At 37.8% G+C, this 22,863-nt stretch overlaps 1 protein-coding gene across 1 annotated transcript in view; it reads right to left on the reverse strand.

Annotated features, from left to right (window-relative positions):
• Positions 1–22,863, reverse strand: part of EFNB2 (ephrin B2) — a 48,915-nt gene that overhangs the window by 14,978 nt on the left and 11,074 nt on the right. Inside the window, exon 2 of the mRNA XM_033052464.2 lies at positions 11,339–11,622. Coding sequence (XP_032908355.1) covers positions 11,339–11,622 — 284 coding nt within the window. The remainder of the gene's footprint in view (positions 1–11,338; positions 11,623–22,863) is intronic.

The following is a 22,863-nucleotide window of genomic DNA, read 5'->3' on the forward strand; positions in this document are numbered from 1 at the left end:
TTAGATAATTTATGGGAGAGGTTTAAGAATACCAGAAATCATACAGTGAAAAACCATAAATCACTGATCACAACAAGGGAGGTTGTTTCTAAACTAGCCATGGATAGCTGAGATAATAGAAAGAGTGTTCTAATTAAATGAAATTAGTCTGCCCCTCAATAACAATGCCAGATCTGCATGGAAATCTGAAACAATAACAAAAAAAAATGTTCAGGTCTCTCACCAAAGAACAGGTAATTTGGCACACATTACTCTGGGTGAGCTGAGGAATGTCTAGAGAGAACAGAAATGCACTAGTTTCAAATGCTAGCAACTAATGGTTTCCCTTTTCTTGCAGTGACAGAAAATAAGATTGATACTGAAATCTTCACTTTTTAAAAAAACTTAAATTGTCGTCTGAAATTTAACCATCGGCAGTCCCAAACCTGGACCACAAGTACCAAAATGTAAATGCATTATGAATAGTGGAATGGAGTGCTGTTATGTGTTGACTGTGTTTTTAATCAACAGACAATAAAATCAAAACTTTCTACTGATCTTCTGGAGACAAAGAAATGATCCTAAAAAATCAAAAGACAACAAAACAAAACACTGCTGAATTTGTTCAATATAATTTAGGACACCAAGACCATAACAAAAAATGTGCAAAAGCAGTTTACCAATAATTTTGCTTTTTTCTAACGTCTGCTTTTTTATTTGCCCTACTAGCAAAGTCAAGGTGGAAGTAGAATTTTGAGGAGTTTCTCAGCCTGAAAACCATTAAAGAAACTCTCATTCTACCTTATTCTACACATTGTTTCAAATTAAAATAGATTTTTTTCCCTAAACTAGGGTGCACAGAGTGTTTGTAAATACTCCTGATGCCAGCTTTTTTTCCCCACTCTATCCACATGCGAGGCAGAACTTCAATGAGAGGGAAAGGACAAGAATTCTCTATTCTTTTTTTTCTGTTTTGTATTCTTGATTAAGTCCTATACTGCATGTCTCAGGAATTATATATAAACAGGATCCACAAATTATATTCTCTATAGCAAGTAAGCAGCAATGCCCTTTCCACTCAAGCTAAAACCAGAACAAAATAAAGTAAAATAAAGAACAGGCCTCTTTTTACCAGGAAGAAGCAAAGGCTCTGCAGTGAAATTTTGTAATTCACTTTTCTAACTACTGCTCTAAAATGTATTTTGTCCAACCGTGAATAGCGTCACTTGTGGTACTTAGATGGGACTCATGATACAAGGATATTTATATAATTCCCCATAAAAGTCTCCACTTGTATTCATATGTTAAAGAGAGGGGCAGATTCTATTACTGTTTCAGTGTTTTTCTGAGGGTGCAATGTGGAGGATGCAATCAAGACAGAGCCTGTCGGTTTTGTACTATAATATACTTTGGTATATACTAGCTGTATAATTCCAGGGACACCTCTGAAAATCCACAGACTCCTCTTCCCACATCTCATGTCATCCAGCAGCACAAAATAGGGAAAGAGTTGTAAAGTTTCCTCCATTCAGAATGATTTTATTAATTCCAGGGAGGCATGGCACCAAGTAAGAAAAAAAATACATGGTAAAAAAAAAAAAAAAGCCGTTTATGTCAACAAAGTCTTTCCATAAAGGAAAAAAGAAACAGTGAGAGAGCTTGAAAATATAAAAAAACCCCTGTGAATTCTGACTGGTTATTGCTGCCTATCATTTTTAAAACACCACCACTTTCTCACTGGGTTAAGGAATACCACGGCTGAAGTGTACTGAACAGTAAACTATTTGCTGAATTATTATCCATTACTGAAGGTCACAGGTTCCACTCACCCACAACAAAATCCTACTTGCTTCACTGCTGTCAAGTGCAGTGCCCCTTTACAAAATTCCTGGGGAATGATTTAGAGATTACATAAAAACAAACCAGAAAAGCATCTCAACACTGTAACACTGAATGAGGAGTCTTTCATTACAATTAAGCATTTCTACAAGAATTTCAGTTCTATATTTCACATACTCTGAGAAATGTTGTCAGATAATGATCCACTGCACACATGGTTGCTTCTAGTTTACATAAACAAATTATATATTTGTGAGTGCTGAAGTAACTGTGGCAGATGTAAGCCCACTAATTATGATGTATTTAGTGTATACCCAAAAGTATGCATCTAAAACAGATTACTAGTTAGTTGACTTCACCATTCTCAAACAGGTATTTTACGCAAATTCATCCTCTCTCCCAGCACGCTACTGACAAAAACCTCTCATGAATGGGTAGAAGTGTCTCCCTCTACCACAGCAAGCTTTGCTTAACAGTTCAGCTGAACAGAACTAATAGAATTAGTTAGCATTCAAGTTACACTGATTGTTGCTAATGACAAGAGGGCTTGCTGGAAACAAAAGCTGAAGCTTTACCATTAAATGAGGACCCACTTTCTCTATCATACAAATCCAACTTCACTCTACAAGGATGTTCACCTGCCTTGAAAATCTGTTTTTTTGTCTGCAGCACTTGGATAAGAAAGGGTTATAGTGAAAGTTCATATTAAATAAATAACAAACCTCTTGCTCATTCTACTGTCACTAATTGCATGCAATGATATTAATGACCCAGTAATTGCTATACGAGTAGCACTGAAGTGGAAAACATCATTTTGAGGCAGAGTTCATCTCTAGGTGGTAGGACTTCACCAGTGACTGAGTTAATGCCTAGTGACAGTTTAGAATATAACACTATAGATGAGAAAATGTGCCAGTCTCATGGTTATAACAGTTTAGATGGACATGATGTTATTTGCTTTGACCACACAGAGCCTAGGAGTAACCCCAATAAAGTGCCACAGTCAGACTTTGCCCTGTAGATGAACCTCATTCCTTTCAGGGGAGATGCTCTGTACTATAACAATCTAGAGCAATTTTCCACATGTTTGCTTCAATAAAAGAATACCTTCATCTCCTGCTTTTACATGTAGCACAACAAAAGTGTGCTTTATTGCAAAACACAAAAAGCTATTTACATCATCTAACTATCCTTCAGCAACACAGAGTTTGGCACCTTAGTACTGAGATCAATTATGATACTATTGGATGACTGTACACTTGGCAAAGATGATCAGAAGTTAAGAACTGTTTTGACTGCAGTATGCTTATGTTTGTGTTTAGAGCTGTAAAATACCCACAGAGTAAACCTTAATGAGGGAACATTGCAGAAATAAAGCAATCTGAATTTCCACGGTTCTACAGGACCTCCTGTTCAAATACTCGCCATTAAGAAATTAAGAGGTTTAGCTTCTTTACAAATTATCATGTAGGCACGTCTTGGTTCATTTTAAGAAACTCCAGTGGGATATGTTAATTTTAATTCCAGTGTTTGGAATTTTGAAAAGTCACAACTAAACAGGTGCACTGATACTTTTAATACTTATGTTCATAGAGTTTCAAAAAATTCACTGGGGTTTTAACAGCACAACATTATTTAGCTGGTTTTTTTGGGTTTTTTTCCTGTTGCAATGAAAATTATTTTGGTAATGTCTTCATTCTGCTACTGAACTTGCTGTGGCAGCCTCTGGATGGCATCAGATCAAAGCTGATGGAATCAACTTTCAGCACAGGCTGGGGCAAAACACATGGAAAGGAACTCTGCAAAAAAGGCCTGAGGGTCACGGTGGACACCAAGTTGACCATGAGACAGCTTGGGCTCCATCTGCCAGAGCAGTGGCAGCCGGTTTGGGGAGGTAATCCTTCCACACCACTCTGAACTGGGGCAGCCACACCTGCACTGCTGGGTGCAGTCACAGGCTCTTCAACACAAAACAGACGTGGATTTACAGAGGCAAGTGCAGTAAACGCTCATGGATACGATGAAGGAACTGCAGCACTGCATAGGAGGAGGGGCGGTATCCTTAGGGATACTCAAAACTCAGCTGGATACGGTTCTGGGTGACTGGCTGCAGGTGGGCTTGCCTGAGCAAAGGTTTGAGCAGGGGACTAGGTGAGCTGCAGAGGTGTGATCCAAACCCACTCATTCTGGGATTCTGCAGTCAGCTGGGCTGTTCTGGTCTAACGCATTTATGTCCTAACATGAAATACATGAAGAAAAGCAAGTAATTTTAAGTTTTCCTGGCAGGATTTGGATTCAGAACTTTGTTTTTCTCTCACAGCAGCCCAGTGAGCACATAAGGACTATTCTGCTGCTGTGGTTTAGTGATTTTTTGCTGTCTTCATCTACCAAACAGAAAACAGATAAATAATGCTAACAAAGATCCGAACATGCTTTTAAAACCCAGCCTCATCAGCTTAATACAGACTTCTCTCCAAGAACAGCTAAGACTACCTTAAGCCTAATCCTGCTTTTACTTCCAGAAATATTTGCATGATTTCCTTGGGACTAAAAAAAAAAGAAACTGGAAGACTGCCATTAGGGCTTAGTTTTATAGTCTGATTTATCAGAAATAAATCCTGAAATATTCTTCATCCAAAGTTTCCAGGATTGACCGAAGTCAGGAAAGAAAATCCTAACAGACATTTAACCCTGGTTTCCAACCATTCCAGCATTTCATTTTAGCTAATGTAGTTCTCAGACAAAAGTATATTTCTTTCCATTCCAGCTATGTAAAGATTTTAATGAGGTAAACAATTTCAAGTCTTTAAAATGAGTTTTATTAAAGTCTTTCTAAATCCTTATGCAGCTCCTCATCTTTTATTTTAGGACTTAAAATACTGCAATATGTAACGCATATGATATAAGTAACTGTATAAAGTAAAGACAAATCATCCCACTTGATGAGCTAAATGATCATCACCGAACTTATGTAGAAAATAGAAGTTAAATGTGTTTCAGTGTGGTAGTGCACTCTCAAGTTTCTGTTGAGGCAGATACTTTCTTCATGCTTTCCTCATAGCATGGCATGTCTTTCCAATACACAACCCCCTTGATTTAAACAGTTATTCATATCCTGAATATAAAGGATAAAATACACACTCAGTGCATTCTTCTTCTGCATGTAGTCCTGTTAAGGATGTTTATGCAAATCTAAGAACACACACATTTTGGAGAAGATCAGGGTTTAAGCTTTTTTTTTTTTCCTGCAAAGCACTATGAATTCTAGATACAAAAAGACTTCTAAGGGAGAATACTGTATCTTTCTTTACGAATGTATTCTATTTCCTGTATTTATAAACTGCTTCTGAGGTACTATGAAAGCAAGATATGAAAATAGTGACTAAAATTATTAAACAGCTTCCTATGAAATTTTAAAACCTGTTCAATTTATGAGTATTTCCTGAATAATTTTTTCTTCCAGTCTGAACAATTATTCTTCATTTTCATCTGATTCTGTATCTATCTGGAATACTTGCGGGGGTGTGAGGGAAGATAACTGTATTTTTTCACAACATGCCATCAATTAACAAACTGAGCATTCCTATCTTTCATTTCCTTCCCTTAGGAATAGAGACATAATAACAGATTTCCTGCTGAACTATCTCTGTCTACTTTAAAGGAGATAAACGATTGGTATTGCCTAGGTAATGGCACCGAATATGAACAAAGTCCATCAATATAAAATAGCCTTATTCTCTTACAAGACCTGTGTGGTCTGGGACAAAACCCCAAAGGACCATGACTCCATTAATCCTGCAGGTCTTAGACTCTGTTAGAAATCTGAAGCTGCAGCACAGACAGTGATTTTTCTCTCTAATAATATTATTTGTATAAGCTGTATTTATATTTCATTCAACAAGAGCTAAGTGGTATTGCTGATACATCCCTTAAAAGACTCTTCAGCAAAGTCAAAGACTGACCTCTGGATATCATTTTACACCAAGGAGAAATTATTTATCTAATTTTCTAAGGAAGGAGGAGGAGAAAGGGAAGGAAAAAAGTGATCTTTGTACAAATGGAATCAGAGTGACTATTATTGCACTGGCTTTTATTAACACCATCACCACCACCACCACCACAAAAAAAAAAAAATCGAAAGCAGTAGATTTCTGGACCACAGAGTCTTTAACAGAAGCCACGAAAAATGTCTTTGTTGCAAAAGCAGAGGAATTGAATGTCTGATACAGTATTTGTCTCCATTTTGGCTAGTTTGGCATTAACAAAGGAAAACCTGTTTACTGTTTCCTTTTGGGCAGCTTTCACTAGGTGATTCAGAGGTTACAGGGGGCTGCAGGCTGAAATCTGCCTCAGAACACTTTCAGAATGCCCAGCCAGACAGATTAGCCAGTGCTTAAACTGGTCAGAATACTAAAATAACATTTTAATGTAAATCTATTTGGCCATGCAAAGAGATTTATTCTTCCCAGCTGGGCCATATTTCAGGGCACAATCTATATTGTCCTTTAATATGTTCTTCCTCAGACAGTTATTGCCCTTTAATTGTAACAGAATGACAAAGTGAAAACATAAAAAGCCTTGTGATTCTTTTCAAACACAGCTAATGCTAAAATTTCAGAATGACTGTTTTGATTTTAAAACCCACAGTACTATTAAAGCAGTTACCCAAAATATAGTGCTACTAGCCAGTATAAACCTTTAAATCAGTCAGGGATCAAATATATATAAATATATGTTTTTTAATTTAAGCCAGAAGCCAATTATGTAAGTGGGTCACTTGAAAAAAAGTTGACAAAAAAACATTTAAGGAAAGCTGCATATTCAATTTTGCCAATGTCAAAGCCAATGAGCATCATTAGCTCAGCAAGTTCGGCTAATGAGGTCCAGGCAGAGCAAACCTTATAGAGGAATCTTTCAGAGAACCATTCCATAGCCCCTTCCCAACTCTCAAGTCACTCAAGTACAAATTTGGAACAGGTGAAGATTTCATTGCAGGTGACTTATTTTTTAATGTTGAGGATGTCAGCTCATAAACTTCACTTATGCAAAGGAAGAGATGGCGTGAAATATGTGCTTGCTTGGCCAAACTACCTAAGGAGCTTGACGGTGGCTTGGAGGCAGGCGGCACTGCTCCTTTCCCTATGGCACTGCTCCCTTCCCTCTGGCACAGCTGCCCACAGGCTTCCCCCAGAGCTCCCTCTGCACCAACCCAGTGTTATCACCAGGCTCTCTAGGCCCTCTGACTAAAGGCCAAGTTTACTGGGAAGGGTTCAGGATGATTCCTGTACATCAAGAGTAAACATCTCTGGTATATGAAATGCACTTGAACTATGCTAATGCGTCTCTCCCACAAACAAGAAGAATCTGCATCCAAGAGAGGTACTGAAGCAGTGACACCATGACCCAAGTATTTGCAGATCAAGTACCGAGTACCTCCTCAGTATTCAGAATATACTCATTGCTTGCTCTGAGCAACTCACAACAGCAGAAAATTATACTTTATTCCCTAACCATGCAAAGACATAAAAAGACTTTTTAACGCAAACATCAGAGTTGCGAATCTTCACACCCTTCTGCCCAAATCTCCCCTTCACATAGATATTTATGTTGCTGGGCATGATGTATCTTCCTTCATGCATTTGATTAAGGATCTTCTTAGAGACTTACGATATGTTAGCTAAATGGTCACATATTTTAGGATAATCAAACATTAATACTTATTAACATCAAGTACATTTGACCTTCTCCAGTTCTACTGAAAAGAAATCAGGTAACTGTAGGAAAATGAATCTATTAACTTCCCAGGAATGAAAAATTGATGATAGCAAAGAAGAGAAAAGCAAGGACATTCTGTTACATCATTTATTCACTTTCACAATACCATTCAGTATCGTATTTCCAATTACTGCTGTTCATAGAATTAACTCTTTGGATAATGATAGTCATATTGAGGAGTATCTTGCCAAGAAATGGGTTACTTTTTTATTATTTATTTATTAGAGTACTACTAAATATGAAAACAGATATGAGAAACTTACCCACACTTTTACTTTTTAAAAAATTGGGAACTGTGAAATGAGAACATTTTATATGCTTAGGCTTTAGGGAAGCACTGAATAGAAAAGATCTCCTTCTGCTATACCTATCATGAATACATCTGGATGATATAAAAAATTATGACTTGAAAAATTCCTGTGCAGTCACATGTCTCTAAAGGGCTCAGGAAGCTGCTTTATCCTGTATTGCAATTCCTCATCCCAAAATGACTAACCCCCTAATACGAATAGAGATTTTACTGTTTAATACAGTTTCATGAAACATACTATTACCTCAGAAAAACAAACTCTGTTTTCAAATAATTGCAAGATAATAAAGGTACATGATGATGCACAAAACATTTAAAGGGCTGACAACAGCCTGCCAGCATAAACAGCGTGAGATTAAGGCTGCAGGCGCAGCCACAGCAAGCACTGTAAAGATGCTGAGCTCAGTGAGCTCTAGTGTTAGGTTTGTTTGATGCCACTTAGTTGAGGGAATGCAAGATCCTAAAATACTTCAAAATCAAAAGCTGGCACATAAAATGCATCATTGCCTTCATTTCACAGCCTTTCCACCCCTTGAAAAAACCCAACAAAACAAGCAAGGAAAACAGATGGAAGGGAAGGAAGGAGGGAGGGAGGGAAGGGAGGAAGGAAGGAAGGGAGGAAGGGAGGAAGGGAGGAAGGGAGGAAGGGAGGAAGGAAGGAAGGAAGGAAGGAAGGAAGGAAGGAAGGAAGGAAGGAAGGAAGGAAGGAAGGAAGGAAGGAAGGAAGGAAGGAAGGAAGGAAGGAAGGAAGGAAGGAAGGAAGGAAGGAAGGAAGGAAGGAAGGAAGGAAGGAAGGAAAAGAAAGAATTACAGGTCTGTGAATAGGAACGTATGCAAACAATTTAAAGCCTGATTTGTATACATGACTAAGATGCATTTTATTACTGATAAAAATGAGAGCAAATGTCCCGACTAGCAGAACTTGCCCTGACAAGGCTGTGTCATGAGCTTTTCAATACAAACCCTGTCTAGCTCCAGCACTCTCTAAAATGGTATCCTAGCTGAGCAGTGCCCTAGTTTTCTACGCCTCTTAGTGTTTCTGAGACCAACATCACTGAGTTTATTGTTTTCTCCTTGAATGACAGGAAAGTGAGTGTTTTAGCTTCAGGATGGCTGGGTTTTCAAGGGTGGGGTGCTTTTTTGTCCAACCTATTAAAATGTATGGGTACCCTTGCTGAAGCTCAGTGAGTATGCTAGCAGAGTGATAAGTTAGCCATTTGTTTATGCCACAATGAGTAGGAAAAGTAATACCCTGAGGCACTCTAGTATTACTGCTAGGCCAGTGTGATTTTTGAGGCATTAGACTGAAGGTTGAGTAAGTTCTTTCAACCAAGTTATGCTGTAATCTTCCAGGAAATGCAATGTCTATTATGTCTTATTGCTATAATGAAATAATTATACAAAACTAATGAAAATGAGACGTACTTAATAATTCTCTGGGTAAATCCATGACATAGATATGACAGAACTGACAGTGTATCAGAAAGCTCCATTTATGCCCATAATTTTCAGGTAATAATTGTAACACTGCCATTTGTTCCACTACAGTTGGTCTTCTGTGGATGTTTTTAAAAGCAGCACTAAATAATGAGCACATTTCCTCATTTAAGCCAAATATTTGAGCATGGTCATTTTTATGCTGCACATTTTCACTCAAGTTACAGATAACTATCTTTCAACATGTAATTTTGTTGCTTTCACCCTGGTAAATATCTCACTGTATTTCAGTGGGAAGTTAATATTGTTTAAGTGGGATCACGTTTTTATATATTCCCCAGCTAAACAGAGAAAGTGCCCATATTAAGCAATTTTTAAACAAGAAAAAACGTGGTTTGTATCTCCTGTAACTCTTACTTAGTACTTTCTAAAATTTGTAATTAGTATAAATAATGCAGTGAATTCTTACTTAAGCTTCTGTGACCTACAACCTGTTTCATACATTACTATGTACCATTATGGATATAACTGGGAAGGGAGCATTAATTTATATTGAATGAATTTCCATTTCCATTTTAAAAGTACATGATAAGAGCACTTTTAAAACTGCCAATATTTTGAAATCAGAAATTAAGAAATAATTACACTGGCAGACATTACATGAAACAGTTATCAATCCTCTGGTTTTCAAGGAGGTGGCAGAAATGTGTTTGGGGACTAATCTTTAAACATGACCTGTTGACACAGGACATGGGTCAATGGTCTTAAACTAGCAGAACACAGATTTAGACCAGGTATAGTGAATAAATGTTTTACAATGAGTGCTGTGAAACACTGGAGCACGATGCCTAGAGGGGTGGTAGATGCTCCATACCTGGGAACAGAGCTCTGAGCAACCTGATCTAGTTGTAGATGTCCCAGCACACTGAATTTGGCTTGGACTAGATGAGCTTTAAAGGTCCCTTCCAACCCAAATTATTCTACAATTCTGTGAGATAAGACACACAAATATCTAACTTCCTTGTAACTGCAGAAAAGCCAGGTACTTGCAGAATTTGTTCTATCACTAATAACTGCAGATGCTTGCCCAAGACTTCAAAAGTACCCATGGGGTTAAACGAGATTCACAGGGCATAATATTACAATTACAAAACCTAAACTAATGTAAATTGTTGTTACACTGCTGAGGTCTCAGCTTATGCTAACTCCTGATTCACATCATTAACTTTACACATCATAAGTAATTTGAATCACTGAACAGAGTGGCTACCTCCAGACTTGCTTTCAGCCATAAATCCCAGAAACTCACACAAAGTTTGTACTGCTGCACAGAGACCTGTGCCATGCACACTTGTTTTGCAAGCCAGGACCATGAAAAAGGATAAAATTCAAGACCATGCTAGACTAGGTTTTACCCAAGAACTCTCCTAGCTCTGTATGGACATAGTAGTTATGTTTTGAGGAAAGGCATGTTCAATTACAGGCCCTTAGCAGTAACGCTTGTGAGGAACCTACAGTGACAAAATTGGCACCAAACTGGCCAGAAGAAGCTTTCTGTGGGAACCCCAGACCACCTGCTGCAGCGAGTAGCCACGTCACACAGGATGCCCCTCCTGGTGTAAGAGAACCCAAGGGCAAGGCCAACAGCACAGCACATCACCAGGGCTGTGAGCAGGAAACGTGTCACAGTTTAGCTGCACACAATTTCCAATGCAAATACAGGACACAATACTGTGCACATTTAAAAAAAAAAAAAAAAAGCCTTTTACAGGCATAGAAGTACAATTGAATGTGGTTTGTGTAAACCTCAAGGAAAAAAAGAGACAGAGACCCTTTGGAAATTAGGAACAATATTGAAAATATGCCAGCAAGAAATCCTTTCCAGGTAAAAACATACAAACCCATTCATACTCCTCTTTGTTTATAATGTACAGGACAGAATTCAAAATAATGAACAATTATATTTAAAAGAATGAACAACTGAAAGTTTGAACTTACATATGACGTAATAATCTTTGTTCTTCTGAAATTCCAGGCCCCAGAGATTAGGACTGAACTCTTGAAACTTGATGGTAAATTTAACATCTTGATCTGGCTTGGCACAGTTAAGTAGAGGTGTATTGTCCTTTTTAATAGCACAGCTATCTGCTTGGTCTTTATCAACCATGTAGACCTTATAATATTCATACTGGCCAATAGTTTTAGAGTCCACCTTTGGGCATATAATATCCAGTTTGTCTCCTATCTGTGGATATAGTACCAATCCTTGTCCAGGAAGGAATCTAAAAGGAAGGAAAAAAAAAAAGGAGGGAATGGGGAAGAGAAGAAGAGGTAAAATTTGAGACACTTAATACAATCTCATACAGAAAAGCAGCAAGTGCAGTGAACAGACAGGAATAAACACAGTTTGCAAAACCAAAATGACAGACTGAGCAAACCAAATCTTAATAGCTTGGGCTTGATTCAATATCAACAACATGTTTATTTAGATCTTGGAAATTACAGACTTTTAGTCCTTATCCCAGTTTTGGGCACTCCAGCAGATTTTACATCTCTCTCTGGCAGGCACTACTGTTTCTTGCACTGCATTTAGTCATGCAGAGCAGCTAATACAATACCTGGAGAGCTATGATTAATTTTTTCTGTTTTGCTAATATTTCTACTATTCTTGCACATATTTTGCTAATTTTGGACATGAGAGAGTGACAAAAATAATCTTTCAACCCCCTTGAACTGCAGTGTGGGACAGGAAAAAACTTTTAATAATATATTAACATGCTGATTGATATCACTACTGTAACACAAAAGAACATCAGTTATTCAACCAGGACCATGCTTACAGATCTGGGATGGACAGAGATCTACCTGATCCATGGACCACACATGCTTCTGGGAAAAACACTTATATCCAAGACACTGTGACCATTCCATCACCATGATTTCTCTTCACAAATTTCACCATTACTGTAATTATTTTAGCTCTTTCTTTTTTTTTTTTTTTTGGTGCTAGTAGTTAAAAATAGGTGTGCTTTTTTACTTAGTACAGGAAAACTTCTTACACAAACTGGCATTGAGCTTTAGTATTTGCAGTCAGACAAAGTATTTTATTTTTCCTACACAAATTAATTAACAGGCAAACATGATCACTTCTTCATGGAAGAAAAATATAAATAATTACTTATGGTATTGATTCATCCACAAAATGAGGAGTCGTGTTCTCACACGGACAAAAGCTACAGCAGGTTTGTTTGTTTCTCTCTCCATTAAGACATATTTGTTTCAATAAAGGCCAAGAAGTGCATGTTTTAGAACAACAGCCAGAAACACAACCAATGTACTTGAATGCACAGACCTAAAAGACTGACTTTCTTTCCTCTTTTTCCTGCCTGCCAGCATTTGCCAAAGATCTTCCTTAATGGAGAATCAGCCTGAAAAACCAAGTGAAACAATTGCTGCCTAATGAACACCCTTCTCCAAGTGCTAATATTTAAACAGCACACGTAGTAAATCTAGCTTATTCACAGGCAGCCTTCCTGGAAACTTTAAATTAGAGTATCAAGGCCCACGCAGAACAAAGCTGTAGGCGTCAGTGACCTCCAACCTCTGGCTTGGAGAAAGGAGCCACCAGCATGAAGTACTGGTGGGGGAGAACCCACTAAATTAAAGGATGATGCAACGCCCCAAATTTCAAATCCATCATTTACAACTGCTTGCTCCACACAATTCAAGTTTATGATCTGTGCTAATTGAGCAGGATTATTTTCACTCACAAAGCCAGTGTAAGTATTATATTTGTTATGAAGCAGCACATAGCAGGACAAAGACATGTAATTACAGATTTAGGGAACTAGAACAATGAAATGTTATGGCAAGAAAAGCGACTGTTGATGTATAAATCACTGCGTTCTTTTGTGCTGTGCAGTGTAATTTCCAGACTGCAGAAACTGGGCTTGGCCACGGCTGTTCAAACTGAGATTGAAGTGGAGACGGAGCAAAGCTGCACCTCCTCCTCCAGTTTTCAGACATGCCAAAGGAATGCAGTGGCTACCAGCTCCTGAAAGCTGAAATGGTCTAACAAATGGAAAGGTGGGAATGCATCCTCGGAGTTACCAGTCTGGAGAAGGACAACCACATGTGTGTGCAGATATGGCACCTAGGGATGTGGTGAATGTAGCAGTGCTGGGTTAACAGCTGCACTTGCTAACCTTACAGGTCTGCTCCAACCTGAACAATTCTATGATCCTATGACTGAGGGAGAGGCCAGTTCTGCAAGGCTATGAAGAAAAGGTAGAGAGGAGGATCCCAGCCAGAAAACATTGCCAAGGGAGTAGCATATATTCTGATTTTAGCACTCCTTGGGGACCAACTCTGACCAGGCAAAAGCAAAGGGACAGAGTTTCCAAGCCAACCTGCGTCACCTGTGACTGACTTTACTACCTCGTCTGACCACAGCCCCATTTTAACTTTGCTCCTGTGCAGCACTGCTGTCTCAGGAAGATGACAATCACTCATATTGCCCCATCTACATGCCAGGACAAAGACTGGTCACTGTTTGATCTCACTACTGCAAATAACTCTTCTTGCCAGCAACTCTTCTTCACGTAACAGGACTGTGTAATAGGAAACACAGGAGATTTCAAAAAACTGAATCTTTGCTTGTACGTTAATCAATCTAGATTCCCATACATACCAAATATGAAATTCTTAAGGTTAGATAAATGTACCTGTCCATTATTATCAATAATATAACTTAAAAGCTGCCCTTAGAAACAAAAGGCACTGATTCTAATTTTAGACTCCACGTACATAAATGAAACAGCCACAATATATGTTCTCCATGCAAACTCTGAGCACAAACAGGATGGGTTGAGACATGGTATGCCAGGCAATCCTCAGAAACAGCTGCAGCAGAGAAGGCACTTGTGAGCCTTAGTTTCAGCCAGGAATTGTCCCATAAAAGGTAGAGGACAGAACTGTCCCCGACAGACAGTTAAAACTGTATTTTACAAGAGCTTTAAACCAACACACTTGTTAGACTTTATGGCAGGGAATATTCTTGCTATGACTCTGAAGTCTGTACAGTTTTAGAACTAAATTCAGTAAATCTCCTTCCACTTGAGTGTCTGAACTTGTAGGATCTAACACTGATGGGATTAGGGAAGAAAAAAGGCTTAAAATGCAAGGATTAATCTGAGAACTTGATTGTATTGAAATTTTTTCCACACTTTGCAGTTTTGATCATGACCTTTGCTAGGAGAGATATTTTTCCAATTTACTTTCCTTATTTTCTTACAACAACAAAGCCCAAATATGGATGGAGATAATAAAAAAGTTTCACCTCATGCACTTCAGTTCAACCACAAAACTTACAGCGGCTGATTAGTCGTAGGCATGATTATTATCCCTGCATTTGTGCAATACTTTTGCTACTGTATTTTTTATAAAGACTTTAAATAAATAATTTGCTGGGTACTAAGCATTTTCTGAAGCTATTTATGAAATGTCAAGAGGATTAAGACTACTGTTTTATGATCCTATTTTTGAAGATCTTCTATTTGAAAAAAGAAAAAAAAGAAAAAAAAAAAAAGAAAGGACAATGTACATTCAGCCTTGGTGGAGGTTAAAAAACCTTCAGGATTAATCCTGAGTCTTCACTTCTGCAAGTGTTGAAGCTGCCTTACGTATTCCAAAGTAGCATCAAGACTAATGAAATATATTGCAAAGGTGTCTATAAAAAAAAGTTAATAAAGTGGCTTTAAAAGTCTGATCAAAATGCGCCTTCAACTAATTAGAAAGCATTTTTTCCCCATCAAAACAGAGATATAATAAAGATGAAGCAAGGTGCTTCCAGAATCCTGTGACTGATCTTGTGAAGGCTGTTACTCCAGTGGTGGCTTAGGACAGTGATATACTCTCCAAGTAGTCAGGGAAGCAACAGTACTGGAACCATTGCGTTCTATAAAAAGCCTTCTAACTTTTCTGCATATCAGCTCTAAGTATGATTTACTGCAAAACTTAAATACCCACACAGTCCCCTGCACCCCAACAGAAACTTAAGAGAAAAGCTTAGCGAGCTTCCCAACTCATTTCTGTCAGCAGTCAGATACAAAGGGACTCTTGGAGCATTTCAAAAATCCTGCTCACAATAAATAATCCTGGTGCCTGCTGTGAGAAAGCACAGAAAAGTATATTAAGTACCATATAAGCTGTACGATGAAATTAATGCACTTTCTGTCTGGCACTTTTCAATACAGATGGCATTTTTACTGTCAGCCCAAAACTGGTGTATTGTGGGCGACATTTGACATCTGTGCAAAAGCCCATGGATGTGAATCCCTCCCACATGTCCAACTAGTCATGCAGCTCATCAAATAACAACAACTTGCAGAGTTCCCAAATCTTTTTAAAAATAATTACTGTACTTGACCAAAAAAGTCACATGACAAACAGAAATTAGGAACAGAGTAGCTCACTCCCGTTCACACCAAAGCTTCCACGATTTTATCTACCACACGTATTTTAGTCTCAGCAGCAGTTCCTGGCACTAATGCAACCTCACTTGTCAAAGTCCTCAAGAAATTAAATTTGACTGTAAAATTCTATAAAAAATAAAATGTTTCCAATGAATTTAATAAGAATCTACTTATTGTTTAGAAGCACTTAGTACATTCAACCATATTAAATTCCAAAGGAATTTTGCTTAATGATAACCACTCAAATCTGCCTAACGTCATAATAGCAAATTTGCAAAAAAAAAAAAAAAAAAAAAAAGAACTTAACCTGTCCACACTCATTCATTGAGAATATTCTACCATTTCTTGGTATGCAGAAATTTCTGAAACTGTAAAATTATCAGCAGAAAAAATCCTTAGAGAAATAAATTCTTAAGAGATTTTGTTAATTAGTATTGAGTGATGTAATCAAGTGTTTTGTCAGGATTTTTCCAACTTGCAAAACTATATACATACATATATTTACACATACTATGAATATATATGCACACTTAGCTTTAACTATATTCTAGTCATTATAAAATAAATATGATTTTAGAAAGCGTGTTAGTACTTGATGCAAGGCTTGTATATTTAACTGGGGAGGCAGTGCCAAATTTCTGTGCTTTAATAACTTACCCAAACTAATTGGTGTAGGCAGTTAGCTTTAAATTAATGTCACAAAAATAATCCTAAAAATGTGAACAATCAAGACACTTCTTAAAATGTAGCCTGAAACCCACTGCTGGGGAATCCTACCCACTTAACTTTATGAAGTTTTAACTATGAGCCTGACTATAAAGTTATTCATTGAAAAGTTTTATTAAGGAAATATCATGAATACTAATAACACAGTATGTTAGTCCGTTACTTATAAAACTGCAAACCGAAACAGAATACAGAATTACATTTCATGTACAAGTCCTTACTGTCTAAAAAGAATGGTTATTAAATAGTGTATGTATTAATCATCTGACTTTTGAGAAAATAACAACATTCATATTTCAAATATCACTTTGTCCAAAGGAGAAATATTTAATCAAGGCAAAAGTCCTACCAGCTTGAAGTAAAGTAAATAGAAGTTTCAGGAAAAGGCTAGTGATTCAGTGAAGTAGCAGAAAATCAGTTTCCTGATTCCCAAAAACTGCACTGCATAAAAACCAAAAACTTTTGCTCTCTGCAAAAGCTCTGCACAAAACTTTCAGTTTTTGTCATATTCAATACCATGTATAAAAATATGCCATGTGCATATAAGGTATACGCACCCAGCTGTAAATGCTTTTTGCGCAGAAGAGTGATTTGATAGTACTCATCTCACCCCAGTTTAAATAGATTAAGTCAACATGAATTCAGTGAAAACAGGATCAGTAACTGCTGTGGACAGACAGAAAAACAAGCATGATAAAAAAGATAATCTGTAGTCTACCTCAAAATTGGTACATAATTTTATGAGGAAAAAAAAAAGGTACTATGTAAGAAAAAATGCCAGAGTGTGACACAGCAAGATGACAGACTGGCTTTATACACAGACTAGCAAATGAAACTTTGAGAGCAAAGAAAAGTATAGCATTTCATATTATTAAAATTATTTTAAGTGAGTTTTGGAAGCTACTTTTCTTTACCAGTGAAGTCTTATTAAATCATTTTAATACTACAGGAAAGTTTTACACAGCATGCTAAACAGGGATGTTTTTGAATTTAAATAAAATTTAAGAAGTTTAATCTGCTAACCTTTATTTATATGTAACATTTTTCCACACAGTTAATAAAACGATTTATGTATGGAATGGTTACTAGCATTAATGGGACTTGCAGGCTAGAAACTAAATGGAATTCAAACAAATAAATAAACAAATATATTCACGCTCATCCCTTAAGATCTTTAATGGCAAATACCACATTATACAAAGCCAAATTATAAAATATTGTAACACAAGTTGGTAAAGCTGCAAATCCTGTATTTCTCTTCTACTGTAAGGAAAAAATCCATGTTCAGGTTCCCCTGAAATAAACCTGCAGCAAGCTCATAAGTGCTTTGAAGCAGTCCCCTGAAACCATAGCCGATCTCCATTCCAGGATTTGGAGTACCTCATTCTCCCCATTCTTCCTCACCTCTAAAGGAGCTCATCTTCCTTCAGACTACTTGGGGCAAATGCTTACAGTACACCAAAAAATGGAATGGTAAAGGTTTATGTTGTTTAAATCACAGTGCTGGACACGTCAGTGGTGCCACCATTTCATGTGCTGCAAGTAGCCATAAAAATGGGCACTGTTCTTGGTGCCTTTTCCTGGACCTGTTCTTACTGACATCGGTTTCAAGATTTCCAGTGACTTCAGCGGGGCAAAACAAGGCAGTATGTTTGCAACTGAAATCTTAATAACCTACACAAGAACGATTCTGTAGTGTTATTGCTTTTTCTCCAAATTTTTAGTGGACAGGGAATTATAGGAAAATATATGACATTTTAGCCATTTCATTTATCCATTCTTTGCACTACCTTTAGCAAAATACTAGAGGAAAGCATTTAAAATACAACAAGGGATTTCTAATATGTGTAAACCAAGGATGGGCTTAGAGCGCATATGCTTCTCCCCAAAGGAAATACTCTTTTGCATGGACTTGCTGGATTCGACAGTCAAATTTGTCCAGTTCTAAAGGCAGAGAGCTTCTACTGTACAGAGACACCATTCATCTCCAAAAACATCAGAAAATGCCCTAGCTGGTTTCCTATGAGTGTCCTTCAACAAATAACCCTTATGACTAGTGCTGTTGCAGAAATGCAGACACTTTTTCATTCCACTCAGCATTGTCACCAGCCCAAAGGTACCTTGCACTTGAGAGAACACAAACCCTACAGCCAAGATGTGATATTTGGCAAAACTGTACCCCTTTCCCCCTTCACACATATTGAAGGTCACCTGCAACCCAGTACCAAGCACGTCTTACTGGAGACACTAAAAGAGAAAATCTGTTTCCTTAAAAGCTGTGATGTCTGAAGTTACAGATGTGATCTCATTCTTCTCAAAAAGTAAATAAGCCAAAGTAAACGCTGTAGATTCCCCTTCAAGGCTACCCCAAGCCTAGATTCGAGTAGAGGTAGGTCACTTTGCAACCCCTCTCCAGGGAATCATCTCAGGTTGGGATCACAGCATCTTGGAGTGACCAGAAACACAGGAGCACCAAGAGCCCCCTTTCCCCAGCCCATCATGTGGAGCCATGGCAGTATCCTGCCTTCAGCTGCCTGGTGCAGCTGCCAGAAGAGGTTTGCTGTTAGGTAGTGTATCTGTTTCAATGGGATGTCACCACTGCCTGTGAGAGGTGGTTCAGTTTTGCAGGAAAGTTGCCCTTTTCCTTGCCGCTTTGGCTCTCACTCACAGAAAAAAACAAAAATACCACTTATATAACTAAAACCTTCAAACTAACGTGTGTTTTACCCCACCATACCCATTAAATGCAGAGTGCAAAAACGAATGCTTGTTTTCCCTCATGTAAAAGTCAGTTATGTTTTCCCCTGTCTTAAAAAACTTCTGAGAGTGCACACTTACCTGTCTTTTCCCATCAATGGGTTTTTTGCACGAGAATGTGAAACCTGGCTCAGAACAGTTACCACAAGGGTAAGGTCTAAAATGTTGAAAAGATACACAATCCAATATTTTACTAAATCTAAGGATTAAAAAATATATAGATTTAAAATTCTGTTTTCATATATGACCTCCACATAGGGCACTATTAATAGCAATTAACTTTTTGTATTATATGCAGAAAGCCATTACTGCTCTACTTAAAGTACTTAAAGCACTAGAGAATTCTGATCCATTTACTAAATCAATTCCTGTTACCACAAAAGAACCACTAATGTGCTTCATGACAGTCTTTTAAGTAAGGAGCAAAAAAAAAAAAAGTTAAAAAAAAGGATGAGTATGACCAATGTTCTATTTTAAAGTGTATTATATTAACATTTCATCAGCATTTACAGAAATATGAACCTCACAACAGTGCTGGACTTACTCAGCTTCAGTAAATGGAATCATTCCTTACTTGCTCTCATGCACAAGCACGGAAACACACAGGCACATTCTCCTTTTTATTTAATTTCATTTCAGTTCAGCAGAAATGTGCTTTCTGTGTAGAGTTTAAAAACTGCAAGTGGCTGCAGTGGAAAGTAGCAGCCAGTCTGTACAAATGGCTTACTCTGAGAAATTTCTGAAAGAAAAAACACTCAGTAGGTGCATTGTAATTAGTTGCTCTTTCTAGTTACCTCTTGACAAATGATGCATGTGCGTCTGGATGAGAGCCCAACTCTTGACCCATGCCACCACTACACACTTTAGTACTTCAAGCAGAAACCCCTAGCCTCAGCATTCTTTTCATTTTGCTTTTTCCAGAAACGTGGTGCTAAGTAATGCACAACATGAGAATCAGAGATGATTAGCAAAGTTGGAATTCTTTCAGAAGTGCTTCATATAGCTACATTCTAAATATATCTGAGGAAAGTTTCCTGCCTTTGATTCCTTCCAAATATGTAGCATGTTTCACGGCTCCATTCAAGGACAGAAGTACATGGAAATACACAGGACAAATATTACTTCCCGAACACTTAATTATACACTTCGGCAACTTTTGTAAGCCTTTCAAACAGAAGATATTCTTGTGATCATTACTGAAATACAGGTGATTATAAGTCTATTCAGAAATGCAACTTTTGCCACAAAAAGTACCCATAAAAATAAATATTTTTTTTGGATAGCACTTTACTGCCCCCTTTTGCACTTTAACATTAGAACAGGTTTCAGTGTGAGCATACATCTGAGGAACAGTGCGAAGATATGGGATAAAATGACAGGACATCATGTTTAGTTACTAATACACTATCAGGCACTGCTTTAGGGACATCTTCCACTTGCCTACACTGCAAACAAATGAAACACCTAGCTTTCATTGTCCTTAATCTTCCATGGAAGAGATCAGTAATGGATGGTTTAAATTGCTGTCTTCCATAGCAATCTGAATGTTTATGGGTATCTGGAAAAGAGGGGGATATTGCTCATTAACACTAGTTGTCTCTAGCATAATTTTCTAAAGCAAAGATCATCTGCAACTTGAATTCGGTTTATTCATCAGGATGACAAAGGGCTTTCCAGTCTGAGGCCATGCATATGTTAGCAATGCCTGAACTAAAAGGATGGGTGTATCCTTCAGAACAGAACTTCACAAACTGGCAGGCAAGAATATTTTCATGAAAGGTGAAGACAAGAAGCCTAGACATTCAAATACCCTGCAAGCCTACAGGCAATAAACCTGTTCTGCAACTCCCTTTCTGCAACTCTGCACTGCAATTACAGTCAGTACAGAATCGATGTATGCCTGTGTGTGTCCACATAGATATGCAAAAGGTAATAAATCTATAGTCTAGTGGCCAGTTATTTACAAAATACTAATTCATTATGACAGAGCCAGAGGGGTACCCATCCTGTACCAACCCTCGGCTTCCATTTGACAAAGTCCATGTGCTGCTGTGTACACTTACATTTAAACTTAATCCATTTTCCTCTGTCATCCTGCAATTACAATACAAGTCACAATAATATTAAATTTCAGTGCCTACAGCATTGCACAATTGAACCATTACTGTAATGAAAACTGACTCTCTTTGATATTAACACTGGTGTTTTCTCTCATTTGCTAGCCATGAAATACAGGAAGAGACCAATGTTGTTTTAATTAAAGAATTGTTGTTCCAAATATGCTACTGGGAATATTAAAGTAGTTCTTTGCTCTCATGGCAAAGATAATCAGGTATTTATATGGTTTGAATTTGGGGAAAAAAATAAAAAAGAAAGTAAAATAAAAGAAATCTGTGCCATAAATTCAGCGTAACACAAAACCATTTTGCTCTACTTGTGCTCACAGACACAGGGTGTGCCAAACCCAAGAGATGGCACTTTATTGAAAAGATGCAGAGCAGTAGTTAGCATGGAACAGAAAAGTCAAACCAAACCACGTGTGGTTCTTACACTAAAGCCTTTGCTTTTAGAAAGCTAACAGAGAGTAGCTGGCATTTGCCAAAGAACTATTTTTTTTAAAGTGCAAACCAGATTGTTCTATTGCTGTGCTATTCTGTGCTCTTCTCTACCATTCCTGTTAGAAAAACAAACTTCTTATGTCAGCCACAATATAAGGATGCCAACCAAAGTTTCCTTCTCTTAACTAGTTTGCTTACACCTGTACAGTCATGTTTCAAGACATGCTCCAAGCAAAGTCTATAAAAGAGGGCGGGGACTGTCTTGTCAGTTGATGAGACATTAATAATTGGTGATTATATCTCCAATTCAAAGACAAAATTTCATCTACTTTGCAGTTGTTAGAAAATGTATTATTACATACCATTTGCCTGAATAAGTAAACACTGGAGGTAGAACAAATTGTTAACTCACAACTTTCAGAAAAAGTTATGCCAAATCAGTAACAGAATTGTGTAACAAACAAAACTATTCTGGCAAATCGTTTTTATGCCAAGGAGAAAATGACCTTGAGGAAAAACCCAAATAGGAGACCTATAATCAATGTGCACTTGCTAAATTCATGGTTCAGCTGTGCGAGAACAAAGATCCTATGCTCTTACATGAAGTACCAACTTTTTCAAGTTTTGACTGACACGCAAAAGCAGAATAAAACCAGGTGGCCACTGCCACCTTCAAGGCAGTAGTATTAGCTGACCTATGAAGAAACAAATTTTGACCCACTACAATGTCTGAGCCTCTGAAAAGAAGCTAAACTGGTACCCGAGTAGTTTAAAAACTTCTGTAAAGATCCAAAATGTGCATTTGACACAACTGGCATCCCTGCTCCAGATGGAAGAGTCCACCGGAGGGGTTCAGCAGAAAGCTGGGCACAACAGGAGATCCAGCCACTCAGTTTTAACCCACTGCCCTGCACTCATGAGCCACTGACATTTGCTTCAGCCTCCACTGCAGGGAGGGCCAGACAGTACACCCTTCACAGACCAGACCCTTTCTTGCAGGGGGAAACCT

Source organism: Catharus ustulatus, chromosome 2, assembly GCF_009819885.2.
Source record: "Catharus ustulatus isolate bCatUst1 chromosome 2, bCatUst1.pri.v2, whole genome shotgun sequence".
Lineage (NCBI taxonomy): Eukaryota > Metazoa > Chordata > Aves > Passeriformes > Turdidae > Catharus > Catharus ustulatus.